The following is a 24,352-nucleotide window of genomic DNA, read 5'->3' as shown; positions in this document are numbered from 1 at the left end:
TGGAGCTGGCCCTGGAGGAGGAGCTGGCGCTGCTGGCCGCCGCCGGGGAACCGCCGGAGCCGCCGCCCGCCGCCGCCGCCCGAGACCCCGAGCTGCTCTCGTTGATCCGGCAGAAGGAGAAGGACCTGGTGCTGGCGGCGCGGCTGGGCAAGGCGCTGCTGGAGCGCAACCAGGACATGAGCCGCCAGTACGAGAGGATGCACAAGGAGCTCACCGACAAGCTGGAGGTGAGGCCCCGCCGCCCGCCGGCCCTCAGCGCTCCGCAGAGCCCCCGCTCGGGGCCGCGTTCCCCGGGAGCCCCGCGCTCGCTCCCCTTCCCCGACCAACCCGGGCGCGGCCGCGATAGAGAAGAAAGGGTCTAAATCCTCCTCGTAGGCCTGGGCTGCCGGGCTGCCGCCGTCCCCGCTCCCCGGCTGCCAGCTGCCGTGCGGGCCTGGGGACGGGCCGCCTCGCTCGGGAGGCCCCGGGTGCTGCTCTGCCCCACGTCCCACCCGGGCGGGGAGACGCGCACCTCGCTCGGCTCGTCGCAGAAATGCCTCGTAAGTTCCATTTATACCGAGGCACAGAGCGTTCGGAGCCCTTCTGCTTAAGCTGTTGGAGCTGAGGCATTAGGCATGGCCGGAGATAAGCCCTGCCGATACGTTTGTGCTAGCTGGTCGCTCTGAAAAATACCCATAGGTATCTCAGAGCCTTGCGCCGGGAGCCCCGCGGGCTGAGCTGTGTATTGATTGTTAAGGCTGAGATGGAGCTGTTACAAAGAAAAAGACTCGTGTAGGCAGCTTCTTTCACAGCAACTCTCCCGCACAACTGTGTACAACTATCTTTTTTTTCAGACATATTCTTGAAATGTTCGTTCTTGGAGCAAGCAGCAAAGCTCCTGGTTGCAGTAAAGCTTCTCACCTTCCTGGACAGAGTCTGAGCAGAGCTCGGTTAACACCCAAATTTCAAGTAATGGCCCTAGACCAATTCTTTTTGCACTCCTACCTATTCCTGTGTTCATTCCTCATGGACTTACATCCCTCTAGGACAAGAGGATTCATAGAACGGCTGCACGGCCTTTGTTCTCAGACCTTTTTCTTCCCAAAAGGAGAAAATCCTCTCTCTTATTAAACTCAGCACTTCACCGTAGCTGCTCCCTTCCTCTTTGCAGAGAGATCTCTCTGCATTTACTATTCAGTTAGAAACAAAACTGAAGGTGACATTCGCCCAAATTGTTCCTGAGCAGCACTATTTATCAGATTAGAATTTCTCAGAGTGTCACGATTTGCTGGGGTGAATGTTTTCGGGTATGTGGCACTGTGCTGACGTGGTTTCCCTGGGAGTTGGAGTAAAACCTTTCCCATCACCCAAGGGAAATGCACAACTTGAGGCACCTCCTGGGCTGCCCGTTTGTGTCTCAGCCACCACTGCCTGCAAAATGAGAAGGCGAAAAGGAGAGGGGAAAAACCAAGGTTTTTAGTGCTTTAAGTAACATTCCCCAGGTGTTCACCTCCGCTCGTATGGATGCATTTAGAAGGGGAATGAAAGGATGATGACTGCTGCTGACTGTTTACATTTTTCATCCCATTGCTATTGCTCCAGCTTTCCAGTTGAATGACACATTCCGGTTTTTCAGGTGATGCATCTGATAGGAGTTCTCTGCTTAAGGGTCAGGGTTTTTTTCTGCTGGGTTTGTCAGATCCGAGACTGTGCTCCTTGACCCACACACAGACTTGAACAGTAATATGCTACAACACGAGCCTTGTAATCCTAGTTTCTGCAGATTAGAAGCTGGCCTCTTCCTGTTGCCCCTGAAGTGAACTAAATTTCACAGTAAGCTTTTCCACTTTGGAGGAATGGGGAGGAAGGACTCTCATCTCTTACCTCCTTCCCTGCACTGAGAGCTCTCTGATGACCAAAAGCAAAGTCTCAAATGAGATCCTCGGTGACAGTTGCACTGTTATAGTGATGTACGAGCAGCATTCAGAAGGAGAGATTTCCCCCCAGGTAGCAGCCCATAGTTGGCTATGGGAACTCAGTGAAGCCTCTCCATTTCCCAGCAGGCAACGTGCTGCCCTGCTCATCTGATACTTTGCCTCAAGACTCTGCTTTGGTAGTGTTATCACCACGCTGGTGAGAAACATCTCCTCTGTGTTAACTTTGTTCCCTGGGGCAGGGCACACACGGGGCGGAGGAAGCTGCTGATGGCCAAATGTGTTCTAGTTTTGCAGGTGTGGCACTGAAGCGCAGCATTCCCACCACACGCCCCTCCTCTGGAAACTCTTTCACTTAAGACCCTGAATTTGAGTTCATTTGTAAGCATGCAACTGAAATCCTGCAATAAACTCTGATCTGTGATCCCAGATTTGCCCTCTGCGAAGGGTGGAGACATTTCATACCTTGTTCTGTTGGTACGGAGAAGCTTGTCTCATCTCAGGTTTTTTTGAGGTTGGATGTTAGGAAAAATATTTTCTCTGAAAGAGTGGTCAGGCACTGGAATGGGCTGCCCAGGGAGGGGGTTGGGTCCCTGTCCCTGGAGGTGTTCAAGAAACATTTAGCTGTTGTGCTAAGGGACATGGTTTAGTGGGGTTACACTGGGGGTAGGTGGACGGTTGGACTGGATGATCTTGGAGGTCTTCTCCAACCTTGGTGATTCTATGGTTCTATGAGTGCAGGAGCTGGGAACTACACGTGGCATGGGTTTTCCTTTGCACTAAGGCACAGAAGTGGTTTGTAAATGATTGGCAAGGCTCGTCGGTGTGTTCTAAATCACACGTGGGTGTGTCTGTGTGCGCTAGGGAACTTCAGCTGCACTGCTGCTCCTCAGCAGGCTGAAGTTTCACCTTCCATTTAGAGAAGGCCCTGGATCTTTCTCAACGTTGCCTAGCAGTGAGAGAGACAGAGCTGTAAAATACAGCGTTTTTAGTGCGCTGCTGAAAGCGGAATTGTGGCTGCTCCAGCCACCCTCTGTTGCCATGGGCCTTGTGCTAGGATCTCCTGCCTACTTAGTGCTTTAAAAATGATGATCGTAATATCGAGTATTTGCAAGGGGTACTCATTCCTTCAGCATCCAGCAACACGGGGAAATACTTTGCTTTGTTTTTATCCCTTGCATCTGAAGGTTTTTTAGAAAGTCCTGGATTTGCAGAAGGATTGGGAGGGATGCAAGCAGGGCGCTGCTACGTTGTGCTGGAGAGAGCGTAGAAGATTCGGGGATAAGATCAAGAAAGAGACAATATGGCATCTTCTGCAGAGCAAGAGGGGTGGAACATTAGTGATAACACAGGCCAGAGGGCTGCTGGGGAAGTGCAGAGCTCTGACATTCACACCTGCCCAGGAAGGTGACAGAGACCCTGCAAGGGAGGCTGTGTGTCATCAGCAGTAGGCACCCGGGGGAAACAGCCACCTCACAGCCTGTGTTCCTAACAAGCAATAAAAAGCCTCTTCACATAAATGCAGTGCAATTTCCTTTCCCTCCTAGCAGGTTTATTTTCCCTTCCTAACATAAGCGTCATAGGGGATTGCTCACTGGGGGATGATAACCTGGGAAAAATGCTGCCAGTGCTGGGCCCAGTGGATTTCTGTTCTTTGCTGAGACATGTTCCTTAAAGGCTGTGAATCTGGAAGAGAGTAGCAGCAGGTTATTATGGGGGACAGACAACAAACAGCAAGGAGAGGGCTCCTGCTCCTCAGGTTTCCCCTAAGACACATCCACGTCCCAGTCTGTGACTGCTCTACAAGTATGCACGTGGTTTCAGGCACCAGGGGAAATCCGAGTTCAGATTTTCAGAGCAGAGATTCTTTCAAACGGGCACAACAAATCTACTTTGACCTAATTTGCAGCTCTGTATCAGTCCAGCCCTCATTTAACTGAGATTGTAAAGCATCCGAAAGTTCCACCAGGTTCACGCTGCCCCTCGTTTTGCAACCACTCCTAAGCAGAGCAGCTTCCAGAACTGAGAGTTGTTTCTGTAAGAGTTGCAACCTGGAATGTGCACGTGTCATGTCCAGAGAAACTACTTCAGTGCATCCATTGCCACCCCAGAGGGGACTGCATCAAACAATGGAGTTACTGTGAACTATCAAATCACCAGGCAACTAATTAGGTCAGGAATAGAAAGAGCAAATGGATAGATGATTCAACTGTTGTTCATAAGACCCATATGACAAGAAAGATGCCTCATCTAGCTTCCCCATCAGCAGTAAGGGTACAATTTGTGTAATTTGGACTACAAAGGCAATTTTTAAAAGAATTCTGCCACTGCCCACTGAAATACTGCTTTGGAATTAGCTAGGCTCCGCTAATCGATTGGCCTGCCTGGCCTGTATTTTCCACCTATTGACATGCAGCCCGCATCACTCTTTTGGCAGTTATCTCAGTAATAATTCAACTCTCTGATCTACAGAGGCCAAGGACAGGCCAACTGCTGGAAAGGAGAAGTGAGCTTAGTGCCTGTGACCTGCCCTGACACGGGGTGGGACTGCCACCTCCATGGCACTGCCATGCTGGAGGACCACTCTCCTTCCTGCAACAAAGGAGCGTGAAGGAGCAGGAGGAGGCAGCATCCCCTTTCCTCCTCCCTTCCTAACCTCTTCTCCCCCTCCCTGTTACCTAGCACCTAGAACAAGAGAAGCATGAACTGCGGAGGCGGTTTGAGAACAAGGAAGGAGAATGGGAAGGAAGGGTGTCTGAGCTGGAAAGCGACGTGAAGCAGCTGCAGGACGAGCTGGAGAGGCAGCAGGTTCACCTGCGGGAAGCCGACCGCGAGAAGACACGGGCTGTCCAGGAACTCTCTGAGCAGAACCAAAGACTCCTGGACCAGCTGAGCAGGGTGAGTGAGCGCGGCGCGGCGAGGGCAGGCAGCAGCCGCCTCGGTGATGGGAAAGGCCCAGAGCTCTGCTAGGAGCAACCTCTGGGAAATGGGTGGGAGAGCTTTCTGAAGGAGCAAAAGCATCTGCTCGGGTGACACTGGTGTGGTCTGTAAGGCACGCTGCCCTTCGGCTCAGCTTGGTGCCTGTAAGGAGCGTTGCATTGCATTGGCAAAAGGTCGTGCTGTATGGGTCGAGCGCTCATTTGTCACACAGGTACTCAGCTCTTTGTATCTGATTTGGCAAACAAGTTCCTCCTTTATGAATGGGCAGAGCAAACATGAAATGCAAGAGAAAGGCTAACCTGTGGCAGGGCCAGGGAGGTGAAAGGCTCTTTGCTGTCCACCACATTTTGATGTCCATCGACTATAACATTATTAAATTGAATACGCCATGTTGTTCCGCAGTGGTGTGTCCCTGCAAATTACTTTGCGATGTGTAAATGTCTGAGAACATGCTGAAATTCCTTGGAATGGCATGTTTCAGCAAAGAGCTTAGCCTCTGAGTGAAAGAGGATTTGTAGTAAGGCTGCTACGAATCAGCCTAATTGACTGGCTCTTTCCAGAACAGGTTTCGTCCTGACAGCAAAAGACTTAGCAGTTCCTGCCTCCTCCCCCAGGTGCTGACCTGTCTTCTAGAATTAAGAATCTTGTGTATTCCTTCCCCTCTGGACGGTACAAATTATAACCGTAACTGCTTGAGAATGCTGTTACACTGGCAAAGGAAAGCATTTTCTCACCAGTTGCACATCCCCAAAATAGCACAGAACAAAAACACACACCAAAACTCATGCTGAAGAGGCCCACCTAAGGGTAACAGGGCGTATTTCAGACCAGATTCGGTCAGAGGTGGCTCTTTGGGGCTGGGAAAGATACGTTTTAAGGGAAGGGTCAATGGTTCAGTTACAGCACTAGGACAGAAGACTGAAATGGGCCAAGAACATGGGCCTTTAGTCTTGTCCGTGCTCAATCCGGGTGTGCAGTTTTCCTGTGCCTCTGGAAGAGGCTTTCAGTAAAATAGTTTGTACTGGAACTTGAAAAAAATCATTCCTCATTCTGCTATAGGTTTTTCTGTCAAGTGCTGAGAAAGTCTCTTAGTCTGTAGATTAACTGGTGTTTAAAAAAAAAAAAAAAAAGAATAAAAAACCCTTCCTTAGCTCAGGAGAACTGCTACATTTACCACTGTTTTTAAAGCAGTATTTCCCTGGTGTAACAGATGAGCTAGAGAGGATCTTTCACCTCTCCTCTGGACAGAGCATCTCGCATACAGTGTGGATAAGAGGTTCTATCCAAGCAGATCTCCCATGTTATGTCAAATTTATCATCTGAGGCCAAAGACTTGGCTGTCATTAGATTTGGTGGCCCTCAGGGATTTTCTGTGAACGCACGATTTCCATCGCTGGCTAGGAAATGCCACATCTGTTACGGCCCCACTGTATGCAGATACTAAAAGACAGGCTGCAAGGTAGGCAAGGAAAACCAAACAGCTTGCTTTGGGCTTTAAACTGGATGGGATTATCCTCACTTAACACTTCTGCTGCAGGAGCCTCTCACAGCCCAGCTGCTCAGTGAGATGCTCTGCAAAGCCTTGTGCAAAGGATCCAGCAAGTCAGGTCTACCAGCAGTGTCAAAGCATGGGTTTTGTTCCCTCAGCTCCCTTTTACCACCAGAAATAATCTTAATCCTTCCACTTTAGAATTATCCCATCTCAGGAAAAAAATTGCTCCTTAGCAATGACCTTGTGTTCCCAGCTTTGTGTAGGGGCTGATGTTCTACAACACCCAGATGGGCAGAGGGGGCACCTTACTCTTGCTGAGGCTTCCTGGCCAAGACTCACTGCTCAGAGGGTTTGTCACCTGGTTAAGACTTGCCAATAACTCAGACATAGCCGAGAACGTAGTAGACGTGCAAGCATTTTTCCTAGAGTCATGAGAATCTAAGCAAACTGAAGCCAAGTCAGGAGTGGTCTGTTGTTCAGCCAAGGCTTTGGTTGAGGCTTTTAAAAATCTCAGCCCTCGATTACTGCATACTCATTACTCCATGTCTGCAGTTCAGTCTTCTTTGTCTAGTTCTCTTATTCTGAAGTGGCTTCGTACACAATGCTTGAGGCAGCAGTGGTGCTTAAGCCCTGGTCACCCACATAATTCTGGCTCCTGTTAGTACTTAGGCTTTCAATAAACAAAAGTGTGTCTGCTACACAGACACACTTGCCTACAGTTGTATTGCCATAGGCTGAGGTCTCTCTAGGGATCACAAACTGAGCACCAGCAGAGGAAAAACCCTGCAAAGGTGTGCTGTTACAGCTTCTGAGAACTTAGAGGTGCTGCTGGTAGCCTCTGTGTCCCTATTTCTGCATTTTTTGTCACAATTCTTTGTCTGGGAGGAGTACATGAAGAAAAATCAGTGATAAGGCAATTAAAGCTTCATTCCAAGCCTCAGCTCTACCCCCATCCACCACTGAGTACCTTACTAGAGGTTTCACTCATAGAGTGAAGAAATGCTGCTCTCTGAGTCATTCAATACTAAATAGACACTGGCTCTTTAAAATTTAATTTCTACTGATTAGCAATTAACACCTCATGGCCCAGTTTCACAGTACTTGAGAATCTCTCTGGGAAAGGCATTCCCTTGGCACTAGACTCTATACATCAAGTGATGGTCTCAGCCTCACAGCCTACCGGCCCGCATCATCCTGCTTGCTTCTTTGGGGTTCCAAGCTTCCACCCCTTCCACCTTAGAGCCAGGCAGCATCCACTGTCTCCTAACTCACCTCCTTCCTGCTCTTTTACTGATTAAGCCTTAGGTCTTTTTTTTAATTGACTCTACCTTTCCCAGAGATGAAGGACCAACTCAACCACATGCTTTTTTCCAGTATGAACCTGGCACAAATGCTAACCAATCGAGCAAGCACTCCCACACACAGATAGCAAAGGGACCTAGAAAGCCCTGTCTTGCAATTAAACCATGGGACTGAAAAATGCATCCTTGATTCTGGCACAGACTGGTAAGGAAAACTCAGTGATAGGGATTCAAAGTCTGTTCCAGTCTCTAGAGCTGGGGATAACTGTCTTGCCTTAGAGTTGCCAAGAGGCCACAACAAGGTCTGTAAAATGACTTGAGGTCTTCAGATGAGATGATGATATAGCAGAGCTTTACATACCTAATAATAGTAAGTAGGCTATAAGGAACTTTGCCTCTTCTTGCAATAAAGCCTTCTGTTAGAAGCAGAGAACCACACCGAACAGAGACACCAGCCAGAGTTATAACAGCATTAAACAATATGGAAATGAGGTAGGACTGGGAGCTCATAGTGAAAGACACGACTCAGATGCCAAAGATCAAGTTTAAGATCTTCACGGCAACCTTGTTTTTTAATTTTCTAAGTGATGATTGCAATCCCTTCTGCATGATTGGGTTTCCCTCCCCCTGCTTCAGCATAGCAAAGCAGGTAGTACTTCTCAGCAGTGCCCATACCAAGCAAAATGCTGATTTTTACCTAGGAGAACTGCAGAGCATGCACACCAAGGTACATCCTGCTCACCATAAACACTCAAAGTACAGGAGGCAAAGCACAGTTCCGCCAAGAAAGCCACAGCTTGGAAATTGTTTTGTTTCCAACTTCTTCACTCTCTCCCATCTGTTTCAGTTCCCCATTTGGAAAAAATAAAATAAAATTCTTATGCTTTTACATTATGAAGTCAAAGGGAAAATGGAGGTGGGGAGCCACGTAGGGAAAGGTTCTCTCTTACATGCACCCACAGCAACCACAGCAAGAGTGCTGTTCCCACCTTTGGGCTTCCAGGAGCTGCTAACATAAATAATAACAGCAAACAGCCCTTTGCCTATATTGAGGCAACATATTACTACTTTGTCAGGAAGTGAATGAAAAAAAGACTTTCACACTGTTTCTAAGTAGTTTCACCAGATGGCATTCCCACACACTTCCTGATACCAGCCCTGGGCTCCTGTTTGCTGCATGTAGCTTGGGCAAGGATGTATCCTTCCTGTTTCTGCTGGGTTTCTTTTATGGTACACCGAGTATGAGGCAGTAATCTTGCAACGTCAAGCTCAGGTAGTTTTTGCAATGAAAATCTCACATCAGTGGCAGGAAGCAGAGTGTCATCTTGCACCGCTGAAATAGTTCTTTGTTTGGAGAGGAGCACTGCGGCATCCCTCAGAGGGACCCTCAATCACCAACTTCTTATATTTCCTCAGCACCTAGTGCCAACACACTGCTACAAAGAATGAGCTGTTTCAGTCTGTCCCTTTGGTAAAGCAAGGAAACAACCAGCCAGCCCTCCATGCCCCCAAAGGAGTTTGCATTTGCTGGCCACAAAGCCTTCCTTTCAGTCATATTTCAAGGGAAGGAGTTCAGTTTCCTACTTCGGGCTGCAACATGCAGCATAGCTCTGGAGGAACAGCAGGCACTGCCTGAGATTTGAATGAAACATGTGATGCACTGGAACAGGCTGCCCAGGGGGGTTGTGGATGCCCCATCCCTGGAGGCATTCAAGGCCAGGCTGGACGTGGCTCTGCGCAGCCTGGTCTGGTGACCCTGCACTCAGCAGGGTGGTTGAAATGAGATGATCTTTGAGGTCCTTTTCAACCCAGGCCATTCTATGATTCAAGAGTGAACTGAATATAGGGTATCGTCCTTTCCAAATCACTTGTGCTTTAAATAAATCCTCCAGTAATCAACAACATGCTTAGAAAAGAAGATGGCTCTGTTGTCACTGACTGAACAAGCGTGTTGGGCAAGATTCAGGGCTTTTTCCATGCCAGAGATGTGCAGCCATTACACTAGGAGCTTGTCTTTAATTCCTCATTTCTAATGGACAGATGCTTAATACAAGCTTCCTTAGGTTTCTTGAGTTGTCTGCAGGGTGAGCTCACAGCAGGGTGTATGGAGAACGTCCATGCTTAGCATGGAGCCAAGTCAGGCTCAACCCAAGCACTCTTTCCAGGGCTTTATTTTTCAAATAGAAGTGGGCTCCAAGCAGAGCAAAGCTGAAGAAGAGTTGCTGTGACGAGCCTCATGTTTCAAGGCATGGATCAGTCACTACGCTGAATTCTTTGGTTTTTTGTAAGACTGTCTCAGCAAAAGCTAGAGTAAAGCCTCCACTAAAGAAACTTCATTAAGAGGAGCAGTGTGCAGGGCCCTGCATAGCAAATCTCGGTCTGCTTCACCTCTGGACAGCATAAATCCAACAGAATGGGGAGACTGCACAAATCAGAGGCAGACAGTGAACCCAGCAAACCTCCCACTGACCACATCAGGCCCCTGCACCCACCTGCACCCTCTGAAGCATCAGCAGACCCCAGCACCACATAACCAGAGCCCTGATCACCTGCTGAATACTGATTACTGTGCAGGCAGGAATGGCTTCCTCTTACAGCTACTTCTCCCCTAGCAGAAAGCACTTGTTAATAATTCAGCTTCATGCCACACCAGGACTGGAGCTCTGAGGCTTTCTATGCTATAGCTGTAAATATAGGACGTGACTGCAGCTGCATGTTCTCTCCTGCAAAGTCCTACAATGAAATGAATCAGTGCCCTAGAAGGTAACGGAGACATCTCGAGGTCACTGCTCAGTGGGGCTCCCTCCATCTGGATGAAGGGAGCCAGGGAAAGGCCCAGCCCCTGGTGAAAGCCTCTCCAACCCTGCAGCACCCATTGACCCCACTTCAGGGCAACCAGTGCTTTGGGAACCAGCCAGCAGAGCATAACAGTAACAAACACCAAGGCAGGAGGAGCAGGCAGGGGAACAGGCACTCCCAGAGCTCGCTCAGAGGTTTTGCACCTACCCATTTCAAGCAAGTTTTTTTTTCCCCTGTGTCCTTTGGTTACTAGCGAGCGGAGGCAGAGTGGACTTCTGTCCATTCCTCTGGATGTACACAGAATAAAACAAGGGCACGCACTGCTAGCAAATCACAGCACAAAGCCCTCTGGAGAGAAAGGGTTAAGAACTACTGAGGTGAAAAAAGGGAGAGCATTACATCCACCCACGGGCTGGATGGAACCCCAGGACGGGGGACCTGCACCCCGCCATCCGCAGGGACCCTTCGCTTGTTGCTAGGCAGCAGCACACCACATCACAGCGGGTGATGTTGCCACGGCGACTGGGTGTGATCCTGCTGCTTGTGATGCTGTGACAGCCAGAGGACACGTAGGGAAACGCATTGGTGACGTCCGAGGCGGCGAGTGGTGGGGGCTGCAGGCTCGGCTCACTGCCAGGACGCGTCCCTGGCATCACCACTTCATCCCCTTATTTCCTCTCCTGCTCACTGCTGCTTTTCAGAAAAAGAAAAAAAAAAAAATCACCCTGGAGATCTCCCAGCCCAAGGCAGCCTGTTGTCCATGCCACCCACGGTGAGATTCTGTAGCTGCTAGTGGGGAAGAAGAGATGAACGTTTCATTTTCCTGGTAAAAAGAGCCCCCTGCGTGCAGGTCAGCAGCCTGTGCAAGAGTGACTCTGCCAGGGCTGGGCACCATGTGTATCTACCCTGCAGCGAGCCTGGCTCAGGGGCATGGTGCAGAAATGATTGTTTGTCACAGCCCATTGCCCTCTGCATGGTGCACAGCTCATCTCCCATCCTTGGAGCTTCGTGGTGCCCAGATGGAGACGCAGACCCTGGCCCCGTGAGGCATCTCCAGAGCTCAGCCACCCTGCCCTCACCCCACAGGCAGTGCATCAGCTGGAATGAGTGTCCAGAGCACCATCTAGGTAGCACCTGGGTACAGCTGTTGATCACCTGGTAGTCAGCTACACACTGTTCTTCCTTGTGCATCAGCCAAGCCCAGCTCACATCCTGCCTTCACCTCCAGCAAGTAGTTCTGGAGCAGACCTCAAGGGTTTCAGCAAGGCTTTGTGCCTTGACAGATAAGCAGCATCATTGAGCTGTGAATATCTGAAAGCAGGAATCCAACGTGGAGCTGAAATTGAACTTGATACATGATGAGGAAATAAAAATCTGAATGAATCCTTTCCTCCCCTGTTGCACCGTACTAAAAATTTCAAGTGGCTATTCTGTTTGCATCCAGGTCTTGATGTTTATGGGAGCTGCTTTATTATGCAGTAGCTCAGGGGCAGGGAGACGTGGGCAGAAAAGATTTTGTAGGAATATTTCTGCTTATTCACACTTGCTGTAAACACTTCCTCCAGGATATTCTAGAAAGTAGGACACAGAAGGTGTTTGCATCCAGCCACTGCGTTACTGGCTAGAACCAGAGCTAAACATGACTGAAGGCTCTGCACATCTCTACCTAAGAAAAAACAATTAAACTTTTGGTCTTTAAAGAGCCATTCCAGGTTATAAACTTTGCACGCGTTATAATGAAAGCCTTTAAATTCCTTTTTTCGTTTAAGGAGGATTGCTTTTTCTAAATGTAACGTGGTAGATGACAGCTCAGAAGGGAGGTCTCCTACACTGAGCACTGTCTGCAAGCTGTGTGAGGTGCTCTGATTACCCACGAAATCATAGAGACCCCGTGCAAAACAGCCTAGAGCTTCGTCTACGTTTAGTTTAGAATTGCATTTAGCAAAATCCTGCTTATTTTAAGCACGTACAGAGGATCAGTGAGACCTTCTCTGGCTTCCAATGGATGCCACAATGCAATGGAGATGTGCCATGCAGCTGGGAAATTCCAGCACAGATGGGAGCAAAAAGCTACCACCAGGTGAGAGTACAACAGGTAACAGGTGAGCTCTATGCAGAGAAGACTCTCAGTAACGTGAGGTCAGATCACCCTGCTCTTTGTGAATGTTGTTAGGACAAAGGCAGAGGCCCCAAGGAGCACTCCCAAACAACACACGATCTCTAAAGCTTTGGAGCACACTTGTGTTTTCACTCTATGTGGACATGAAGCAACTGGGAGGGGGTCAAAACAAACGCAAACGGGGAAGGATTCAGAGAGAGGTTCCAACCTTTGCTCGAACATGAGCTCTTGAATGGATTCAGCTGCTAGGGGAGCTGCGTTTTCCAGCAGATTTATGTATAGATGATGCCAAACGAGAAAGTCTAAAATGATAGTGTTTGCCAAAACCTACGATCTCTTCTGAATTATGTGGTAGTTTTTCAAATAGCATCCATTGATTGGCTGTGAAGTTGCACAGGGATTTGCTAACTCAAATGATTTCTGTAGTTTTAGCCTCTGATCCAGAGAGATTTATTTCCCCGGGCTTTACTGAAGGTTGTATTTCACTTTGAGCACAAATTCCTCTTAAGTGTTGTGCTTATTTCCCTCTCCACCTTAGCACAAGAGAGCGTGCTTCTTCAACGACTGGTAAATATTCAAAGCTTTAAGTTCAAATCTTTAAAGGCTCAAGGCAAACGCTCACGAAATTGCTGATTTCAGTCCTATCTCCTCTTCCTGGGGCCTGTCTGTCCCTGGAGCACTGGGGGTGCACACCCTCACCCTGCAGAACTGCAGACAAGCAGGGTGCTCTAGCTCTTCATCACCCTCTGCTGTAAGGAACCACATACGTGGAGCTGCCCCTCAGTCAAAGCAAGACAGCCCAGAAAGCCCCTATTTAACTTGCTCAGGCTCACCTGGCTTGTTTATGTGGTATGGAGGAAGGAGCTCACCCCAGAGGGAGGTGGAGGAGAATGATACATACTTGGGAACAACATTTTTTTGCCTACCAGAGGCAATTGCGTATCTCTGATGCTTATAAAGCTAAGGGAACACAGACACCTTGAGACCTCTTGGTCAGCACCCTGCTCTGAATGGGAAGGGCAGGTGCTACTGCAGAAACATCTGAGATCGCCACCGGTTATTTGCAGGACCTAAAACAACTCAAAACCCACCTACAGAGGATTAGCAGATTGATTCACTTCACATAAAGAGGTGTCCTCCATTCCGGGCATTATCCAACCCAGCAGCTCAGAGCTACTTACTGAGATTAACTCTGGCACCGCGAGGCACAGTCCGTCAGCTGAGGGCTGGCTCTCAGTGGTTTCTTCCTTCTAAGGAAATCATTTGCATCAAGACATCGAAAACTTGGGACATTTCTTTTCCCCCTTCCCCCCCTCCATCCTCCATAACTTTCTATTAAGAGACAGTACCACAGTGAAAAGCTCAATTTATGGAGAAGGAAGGAGATAGGCAGCCCTCATCCCTGTATTGCGGATCACTGCCTTGCCTCAATACAGGGGAGGGAAGGTTTGCCCTGTGTGGGACAGTGGCAGGGTGTGCAGTTTTAGTGCTCCAGGTCCCACGCACTGATCCTCCATCAGCCCCTGCCCCTTCTCACAGCCAGAGAGCACACGGCTAAGAAAATATTTTGCTGCGTGAAACAGGCAGTGCAGAAGCCTTTCCTAACAGCATGAGCTTGTTTGAATGAAGACATTAGTTCTCCTGCTTCTCTTAATCCCCCTAAGCAGAGCTGTAAGCCAACTCCAGGTCAGGGCAAATGGCCCAGCTGGAGCAAAACGCCCATTCAGATCCACGTACCAAGCAGCACATGAAGTTAGTTAGCACCTGCACACCCCGCCAGCTGGCCTCACTTCACCCTAAGGACGTGGAAGAAGGAAAGAGCTGGTTGCACTGGGAAGCCACTGCCAGAGTACGCACACATCTCTGCCTGTACCTACACACGCACCATTTTCCACCCTTCCTTCCCCTCACGCTGCCTGGCCTACAAGACATTTGCACGAGGCACCTGCTAGCATTTCAAGCACGTGAAGCGGATGGTTTCCATTAAGCCCGTGTCAGCACCACAGGCCGTAATGACTTGTTTATGCAGGCAGTCTGCTGACGCTGCAGAGCACAGATGGGCAGCCATCTTGACACCACTGGTCCGCCCCTTTACCTCACAGCGGACGTGAGGCCTTTGCGGGATGAGCTGGAAACCTAAAGGCCAAACTGCCGCTTTAATACCATAGGGAAATTCTGGGCTCTTGCAGCAGCACGTCTCCCATATTTAGCAGGGGAAAGGTGATTCAAACCATCGCTTTTCGGTGCGTTCCACCAGCATCGTTAGGCAAATGTCCATAAATACCCTTCTTGCATATCTTGTCTCACCGAGATTATTCTCGTCTCCTTGGCAACTGTCAGATGATGTATAATGCCAGCAGGGATTAGCCTCAATGAGCCTGATAACCCCCGTGTAAATTCCTGCTCTGTGAAGGGAGAGACCTGGCGAGACTCTCTTCTCTCCTGCTAACGTTCAAGTGTTGCCATAAATAATGTTAAATCCAAGAACCTTTCAGTAAACCCGAGTAAGGATGAAAACGAGCGTGGTGCTTTTTAAGTGGTAGTACGTCTTTTGTCCTCCAGAAAAGCAGTTTGAGACAACGTGGATCAACTTGGTGTCTCACAGCCTGACGAGTAAAGCTGTGTTTTGAACCAGTGCTTAAGAGAAGGCTTGTGCTGAAAACTTGGGCTCTAATATCTTTATCTCCTTTGTTCCTGGACACCGGCGAGGATCATGCTGGGAAATTCTAAATCCCCACAAGAGCTTACACTTATGCTGTGCTTTTAAAGCAATTAATTTCTGAAAACTAACCCAGATTTTCTGAAAAATAACCTGAATTCAGGTCAACATTTGAAATCCAGGTGCATCCTCTGACTTCAGCTGCAGCAAGGCTGTCTGCCCCAGCAAGCAGCTATGGCCTGCACCCTCACCCAGCCATTTGAGCAGACAAGACCAAAGCATCGCATCAAAGAGGTACAACCCCAGCACCACCAGTTTTCTGCATTCAGAGCATTTCTCTGGGTAAAATACCACATTTATGTGGAAGAAGTTGTTTGTTTCTGGGTGGCCTGCCTGGGCTGTCAGAGCTGGCTCTTACCATGCTAATGACACACAGATGAGACCCATCCCAGAGCAACATCCCAGCTTAAGAAGCCAAGCAGCACCACGTTATAGGTGAGCATTAGGGGCTGTGGTGCACAAGTGACATATTTAAACTACTTTTTTTTTTCCTTCAGTCCCTTTCAGTCTTTAAAAGCCCCCGACTTGGCAGCACCTGCTCTAATTCAACAGAACAAAGAAAAAAATCACCCAGATACACTGCAGCAGAAATTAGAGTGTTGCTGTAATTAAACATACAGATCTCTGGCACAGTGCTGCACTGATATGATGTGCCATGGCCCATACCCATCAGCAGCGGGAGAGCTGAGGAAGGTCTCCAAGACAGTTCCAGGAGTTAGGTCACAAACCAGCCAAGGAAAGGGGCAATGGGGAAGTCGCTGTAGGCAGAGTAAGAAAATCCAAGCCTTGGCACAAGCTCCTTAGCAATGATGCAACATGATTTCCTTACATGCTTCCACGGATCTGCTTGCTCCCCAGCCATCTGCTCGCTGCAGCGCACACCTTGTCACATACAGGACAGGGAGAGGGGTCAGTGGCCTAGAGCAGGTGTGGATTTTGCACAGGGGGGATTAAATGTTTCTGACTGACTTTGCATGCCTGTGCTCTGGCAGAAATTTTAAGCAGCACCATTTTAGACTCTCCTAAACACAGCAAGAAGTCAGTAGATGCAAGATTGCTACCACAGGCTTGTGCACAAAGCAATCCAGCTGCAGCAGCAAGAGTGAAGTATTTGCTGGGAGCCAAATACTGTGATCTCCTGTCACTGATCACATTATTCTTGCTTCCTGGCAGCAAGAGGAAGAGAAATTAAATCATTTAGAAGCTGTGATGCTAGCACAGATCCCAGTTTAAAATCCTGCTGTAGTAGCATAAGAACTGGGCAGCAGATCTGCCTGCACTCAAGTGCGGGGTAATCTGCACCCATCCCTGCCAAGCAGCCCTCACCCTCCTGGGAAGGCAAAGCAATTAAAGAAGGTAACTGGAAATCAAAGCAGCCACAGTTAAGGCCTAAGTACACTCAGACAGGATTGCAAAAGGAAGCCACTCCCAGCAACCCAGTGACTTATCAGGGAGACCTGGAAGGTAAAGAGCAGCCACTGACACACCATGTTGGTTGTGCTTTACTTGGTGTAATTTAGCTGGTCTCCTGTTACCTGTTTAGACCAGAAAGCGCATACACATGATACATAGTGCTCTCATCAGTTCTGATGCCTAAAAGTGCCCAGACCAACAGCATTTCCTATCCCACTTCTATCCCCAAATGAGGCCCATGGACCTTTTCCCACTCTGTCTTCTGAACCACATCACCAAATTTGAAACAGGGGGATTGGTGGGGGAGGGGAGAGTGCTGTTCTTGCTCTGGCCACACTAGCATTGCCAAGGATGCCTTCAGCCACCAAGAGAAAACATCTTTTCTCCATATCAAACAGATGGGACGGGCTGTAATTCTCACAGCACCTGTCATCGCAGCATTTCCCAATCCAAGCCCTTGTGCCATGCCTACAGATCCCCACATCTCAACATCAGTAGCCTTACAGCTCAGCTGTGTGGAAACCCAGGCTGTGGGTCTCCCCTGGCCCCGTGTCCTCCTGGCACCTGCTTCCCACCAAGCACCTGAGCCCAGGATCACTGACAGCTGTTTCTGCATCGGGGCAGTTGTCAGAAAGCAGCAACCTCAGTGCCAACAGCCACATGGGGAATGATACCTCTAAGCAGCAGCTCGGACTGCAAGGGAAAAAGGGCTTTTGATTCAATGAAACATGACCTACATTTGAAAAAACCTTGGCTATGGGTACAAGTTTAAGAGCGCGTGTGTGCCAAATTTGGGGCCCACAGCCAAGCACAGAGCCTTTGTCCTTTTCAGTGGGCTCCCATTCACATGGAGTTACAGAAAGAGGCTCTTTCCAGTTGCTGAAACTGATAATGCATTCTCCTGCATGTGTATGATTTGGCACATATATTTTATACACCATCCTACAGTATGTGCTGCACGCACCCTGTTTTTCAGCTAAGCTTGCTGCCTGCGTTTTCTCAATTTGTTTTTCCACCAAGCCTAGCTTTTTGTAAGACTGAAAGTACCAAAGCGCCTGTGTGTTCGCCAAAATCTGTTATTTTAAGAAATTCATGCAAAAACTTTGTAAGAACTAGACTGTGGGAGGACAAGGCTCCCAGGAGAGATCCATATTCTTGCTTCTGGACTCTCACATTGCCCAGAGTCTCTGGCCATAGCAACACCCATGCAAGGCCCTCAGAGGAGCACCTTACCCCCCAAGGCTGACACATGCATAGGATCTGCTCCTTCAAAGAAATACCCAGCACCTTCCTCAGCACTCAGCTTTTGAGCTGAGTTATGGGTGCTCTTCAGAAGCTCTTTATCCTGGACCTGGAATACACCTGCGGTGGTTTAGTTTAGCACTCATGCTATAAGTCACCATACATATTGCTATCAATACATTCTGAAGGTCGAGGCCCTGCCCTGAGGATGTACAACAGGGACCCAATCCCCACAGTGCTTACATCTGTGGCACAGCACAAAAAGGTAAAGAAGTACTCTGGTGTTCGAGCATCTGCTGCACTGAGTCATAAGCTGAGCCACATTAGCAGAAACGGAGCAAAGCGGAGCAGAGCAGCATGCATGTACTTAGTACATACAGACCTACACTTTATGCATGACTGTATTCTACTTAAGCAGATCAGACTGCTCAGATGCTACTACTAACACGCTGTAATTATCTTTTGTCAGTGATCACCAAGAGCAAGGTCTGCCTCACGTTAGAAGTCTAGAGCATAAGGTCTTTGGAGCAAAGAGATCTTTTTATGCTGCCGACAAGAGAGAACAAGTCAGAAATAGCTGAAGGCAGCTGAAGTACAGCAAGAAGTACTGCTGAATTAAATGATCTCTCTCAAAGCTTTTTGCCTGCACAAATCCAGCATGGTTCTGTCACGTTTAGAGTGAGAGATCAATTACTAGTTGACCAGGAAATAGATTATTTATTTGTCGAAGTTAGATGCTACCTGTCAGCTCCAGGACTACCCTCCAACAAAACAGATTGGGCTGGTTTTACTGAAGCAATGTAGTTGTGGCGTGCTGCCACGTGGGGTTGTTTTGGGAGCTTTATGACAAGCCTGTTCCTTTTTATGGCCCTCATCTTTCATTTGTGACCGATGGCACCTATCAGTGATTAAAACATCCCCTAGCGAAGGGAAGGCTTTAATGGAACTAATACTTTCATGGGAGTAACAGCATGAAACTGGGGCTTCCACGCTAGCTAATATTAACTACAGGCTTTCAGGTCTCCTTATTTTTCTACAGAAAGCAACTATGAGTTTTACTGCACCAACTATAAGAAGCCTTCTGCAGAGAGCATCTTCTATCCAGCCTTAGTTGAGCCAAACAAGAAAGAAAAAGATTTCTTAACTCTCCTTCCTCTGGGTTTTGAGATAAACCACTCGGGTTGCCACAGAGCTGAGCAAGCACACTGAGTGTTGTTCTTCAGAAACAGGCTAATTCAAGTTACTGGGAGATGTTTCATTAGCTGCCACATCTGACTCCCAGGTCAACCTACCAACGTTTAAATACATATCCACGCTTTAGAAAGTTTTCTCCCTTCTTGTCTCAAAGCTTCCTCATAGAAATAACAGGCTTTAAGCCAACTCTTGGAATTCTGCTCCAATATTTGTTCTGGCATCCACTGGTTTCACAAGTATGGGAACAGACATGGCAATTTCCATGCAGTCATGTTTGCAAGTGCAAGTCTGAGCACCAGGTCTAAATACATTGGAAAGCTTTTAGTTTGTATGTTACCACCAAACCCCAAGAGCGTATGTCGTAAACTTAGGAGCATGCGGAGGTGAAGATTTTAAAAGCAGGTGAGAATTCCTTCCCTGCTGTCTACTGCTGGTTTGCCATCACGTATGAAATATCCTCAACAGAACACAGTTCGTTTTCTTTGAAATAAAGGAAGAGCCAGAGTGCTTAATGCCATAGTAAGAGGCTGCAAGGAGCTCGGCTATTGTGCCCTGCTTCCAGGCACACACTTTTGATTTTGAACACCTCCAGCCTGAAGTCTTTGACTAAAACAATAAGAAAACAAATTCAAGAATGGAGATTTGCTGTCCTGGCTTCTTGCTGCCAGGAAAGACAACGAAGCTTCTCAAGAGCAACATTGTGTGTCACACTTCTCTTTAACTCCACCATCATAAGCATCTATTTTTTTTTTTTTCTTTCCAGAAGGTTTTAATGACTGTGTTAAATATTCATTTTTCCAGTTTATCAGCTACTTCCAAACTAATCAGGCACGCCGTATTTCATTAGGCTGCCACCTGACCCATACTTGCCCACAATGAGTTTACTGGAAGAAATATTTTCCATCCTTTGAGTTGAGAAGTCAAACTGAGCTCAAGAACTGTGGATTGAAACCCCCACGTTCAAAGTAACGTGGCCCAAACGCTCTATCATGATAAAATATGGCTTTTGTGAGGGAAAGATAACTTATGGAAAGGAAACATTAGAAATGCATTCGAAGTTACAGGGCAGGCAACTGAGTTTATCGATGCAAGACACAGGCCATCCCATGGGCTCCCACACAGACCTGGAGGGTGGGGGTACTTTTGCTAACCTGAAGGTCCCAAACACTGTTGCTGTAGTGAGCCTGACCTATGCTCCACTGAGACTGGTCTGATGGTTCCTCTCAGTTTTATACTGTAGAGTCACTGACTTGATTTAAGCTATAAGCCTCTCTGCCTCCAGTTACAAGTGCATAACTAAACTGCAGGGCAGCAGACGTTTCATTCAACGTCACTTGCTCCATCTACACAGAGCTGGAAGAGCTTGCTAGTGTTCCTGCTCAACAGCCAGGAGCCGAGCTGCTGTTACAAAGCCCTGGAGCCAGCCCTCCATCCTGAGCCCAGTGACAGACACCAGCCCTGGGAGCCGCCGTGCGGGGCTGTCTCATCTCCCACATTTCTTCTGCAAGCAGAATTTGCACACAGAGAACAAGAGCCACTTCTTGCACCACTTAGCATCGCGTGTCCTCCAGGCACACTTTGTCCTCTGAGTTATCTCCAGCACTAATTTACTGCAGCATTTGAAGCAGCGGGCTCCAGCAGTCCCTCCCACAGGAAGCTAGCTGACTCATTTTTCCACACACTCTATTCATCTCTCCATAAGAGCCAAGTGCTCAGGTCAAGAATAAACCACACACAAAAAAAAGAGGGAGGCTCGTGTTTAAGCACCTCCTAAAACATGCGTACAACATGCATCCACTTGTGAAGCTAATTCTCCCAAACAACGAACCTAGAGTTATTACACCCAGCCCAAAATGTCCCTGTATGGCACACAACTCCCTTTGCTTTTGCTGTGAGCAGCAGTTCCTAATCCTGTAAGATGATTTAGCCTAAGCTAATGGCTGTTGGCTTCAGCCAGCCGGTTGTCTGAGTGCTCACGGACAAACAATATACAATATATGGTGGAATACCACCATTTGACATCCACTCCATTGAGCTCTTTGCCAAAACGCTCAGGTGTTTACTTAGAAAACTAGTTCTCTAAATCAACCAGCCTTTTAGGAAAGGAAAAGAGAGCTGCATTGCCAGGAAACCCTCAATTATCCACTTTTCCATGCTTTGCTTGGTGATGCAGCAAGAGCTTACTCCCCCAGTAGAAGGATTTTTCAAGGACACTTAGAAAAAAAAAAAATAGCAGCACATTATTGTATTACCTGGATGTTATCAGCAGCTATCTCCAGCAGCATTTCCAACTCTCCAGCTACACGAAACATAGGAAGCAACCAAAACCAGCCAATGCAGACAGCTTTCCTCCTCAAAACAGGCTTCAGATTGAGCAGGTTTACACTTTTTCTGGAGATTTTCACCAGAGAACTGAACATCTAACACTCTATCAACACTTTCCTATCTCCAAGGGGAGATGCAAGCCCTACCTCACACAAAAAGGCACCAGCTGCTCCTTGTTCTCTATTATAGGCCAGCTCCCCCACTGGCCTGTGTGGCTCAGGTGTGAGGTATCTGGGCTGATGCTGCTTTAACCTGTTGCTGCTCACAAGAAATGACCGTGTCACTGGTGTGTGTTAGGAGGTAGCCACTCACAATCTTGTCATTTTTAATTTTAAAGCTCAGGTTTTAAAAGCCAAGCATTTCCTATTTGTCCTACAGAAGGGGAAAATTGAAGAGAAAGAGATAGATTTGCAGCAAAGAGTTTTCATTTTCTTGCAAGCAATAAAGTATCTCATTTCCAAAACATCATCACCATATGAGAGGTGCAGATTTTAGCATGAGATGCCACTGCCCTCCTCTGTTTCGTGAAGTAGGTTTAATGCTCCATCATTCCCATCAGTAAAGTCTCCTGAGCTTGATGCTTAGAAAAGAGCAATTCCAGGTCTTCCCAGTTACCAGGCTCCTGACTTTGGCAATGAAGAATCCTCATCCTTTAGATCTTTCATTCCTTTTCTTTTTTTTCTTGACAGATCAATTCTGTGCTAAAAATGCTGGTTTGTTTCCTCTTTTGTCCACCTGCTGTTAGTATAGGATGCCCTGATCACTCTAGCAGGCCTGCACCCTACATTGTCAACCTGTGAGGTTGGTGAGCCTTCAGTGGAGGTCAGGCAGCGTGCTGTGTCAGAGCCTTCTGTCTAAGTAGATATGGATTTATTGGTTCTTCAGAATAAGAAGAAATAACAGGAGGAGCCCTCGGGGACAAAAGGACCATTGCACGTAGCTGGATGTGAAGGTACATGATACAAAGCTACCAAATGCCAGATATAGAGTAGGTTGCCCAAACTGCACTGAAAAATAAAGGTAACAGTGAGACACTGCACCATATTCTGCTAAGAGTTTCACATAAATGGATGATTTCAGTGTCAGGAGCCAGTGAGGACACTGCTGGCTGGGTGCTGTGTGCCTCTACCACGGCCACCTCACAGGTCTTACCCCAATGGAAGAGGTGCGGGTAGGAAGCAAGATCATTGGAGAGTGAGCTGGGGGCTGGGATGGGTCCTGAGCAAAAAGAGATCTGTGTTAGGAAGTAGATCTTACCTGCAGTAGCTCAGGGGGTGTACTCTGACTACTGGTACGTGCCCTTTGCTTCATGGAGTGTTAACAGTACCACGGTGGGAATGGGGAGTCCCTTGAATTCAGCTATAAGCAAATTAATACAAGGGGCAACGCTCTCTGGAGCGTTATGAATTTAGCACTAATTAGGGCTTCTCTTATCTATTTTAGGCAAGTAAATCTTCAATATCCTTTGTTAAACTGGAGTCATCTTGTTTGTAGAAGCAAATCATACGGCAGCATCGATTTCTTTACCCGGTTACAGTCTGTTCGACTTTTTGCATTCTCTTTTCCTTTCTGACGTGACTGATAACCAGATATTCTGTATGCAGGCAGATACACAGAGTAAATATTCTCTCCTGAGAGGGTTTTCTTTGAATGAAACTGCCCAGAAAGGCATTCATTTCTCATTGTGCCACATCTCCACGGTTCTGGAGCACCTCCATGGATGGTGATCCCACCCCTCCCTGGGCCGCTGTGCCAGCACATCCCCACTCCTTCTGAGAAGAAATGTTTCCTAGTATCCAACCTGAACCTCCCCTGGTGCAGCCTAAGGCCATCGCTTCTCATCCAATCACTGTTACCTGCACTAGGAGGCCGACCCCTACCTCACCACAACCCCTTTTCAGGGCATTGTAGGGAGCAGTAAGTTCTCCCCTGAGCCTCCTCTTCTCCAGAAACAGAAGAAAGTATTTATTTATTACCCATACACTTCAGATATCAAGCCTCACTCAGTTATTGTAGCTGGCAAGCCACACTTTTTCTGCCACACTTTTCACGTGTTTCAGCACTTCCGAATTAATCATGAAAGAAACTTATCAGCTTGGCAGTGAAAAGAAGCCCCTCATTAGAGCAGAGATCCAAAGGTCCTGGCCTTCCCTCCTCCTTGCATTTCCCACATCTCATCTAAGCCTTGCCTGAAGTGCAGAAAACAAATCTCACAGTTGATTGAATATCTCTAATTGCCATTGGATGCCTATGCTTCTGCAGATCCATTTCAGGCTCTGCCTGGTGGCTCTGCTGGCTGATTTGCCCGTACCCAGGAAATCAGTTCTTTCTTAACTACAGAGAAAAGCTGTGGTGTTGGGTGATATACGTCTGCCTCTCCGAAAGGAACAGTTCTTCTCTTTAATTAAACCATGGCATTGCTCAGCGATGGACGTAACCGCAAAATGGTGCAGCCATTATTGTTTAGGAAAACGCTGATGGGGAAGAGAAAGCGCTAAGGCTTGCATAGTGAGAGTACAGCCAGACTGGCTGGGGCAGAGGAAGCTCGCTTCTGCTCAACAGGCATGAAAGCCATGGCTTATTTGAGCAGCAAATGGAAAATGCAGATAGAAGGTTACATCCTCTGATGACACTCTGATGTTGGAAATAATCAATAGCGAGCTGATGGCTTAAAACAAACATGCACAACATGCAAACGATGCATGACGGCGGTGTGATAAACCAGGCAGAAACCGTATGAAAATACATCATAAAACCTGCAGAATCCTGGATGCTGTCAAGGTGGCTTCCTATGTACTATGCAAATTAACATGAAAATCTCGATTTTATAATCCACTAGAAGGGATAATTTGGCAGCAGTATTAATAACCTCAGAAACAAATGTAGCATGAAACT

The 24,352-nt window shown here is 47.8% G+C and overlaps 1 protein-coding gene and 1 long non-coding RNA gene across 5 annotated transcripts in view; both read left to right on the top strand.

Annotated features, from left to right (window-relative positions):
• Window positions 1-24,352, top strand: part of BICDL1 (BICD family like cargo adaptor 1) — a 49,183-nt gene that overhangs the window by 2,046 nt on the left and 22,785 nt on the right. The window contains exons 2-3 of the mRNA XM_021413076.1: window positions 6-227; window positions 4,596-4,811. Of these exons, the coding sequence (XP_021268751.1) occupies window positions 6-227; window positions 4,596-4,811 (438 nt within the window). The remainder of the gene's footprint in view (window positions 1-5; window positions 228-4,595; window positions 4,812-24,352) is intronic.
• Window positions 9,476-11,835, top strand: LOC110406169. Of its 4 annotated transcripts, none has more exons than XR_002443308.1 (2): window positions 9,476-11,295; window positions 11,404-11,835. It is a non-coding gene; the product is annotated as an uncharacterized LOC110406169 (long non-coding RNA). The 4 variants fall into 4 exon arrangements; XR_002443309.1 differs by having other exon boundaries at window positions 9,479-11,271; XR_002443306.1 differs by having other exon boundaries at window positions 9,489-11,295; window positions 11,430-11,835.

The sequence above is a fragment of the Numida meleagris genome, chromosome 14 (assembly GCF_002078875.1).
Source record: "Numida meleagris isolate 19003 breed g44 Domestic line chromosome 14, NumMel1.0, whole genome shotgun sequence".
Taxonomy (NCBI): Eukaryota; Metazoa; Chordata; class Aves; order Galliformes; family Numididae; genus Numida; species Numida meleagris.
The sequence above is the reverse complement of the archived record's forward strand: the minus strand, read 5'-3'. Positions and strand labels throughout refer to the sequence as shown.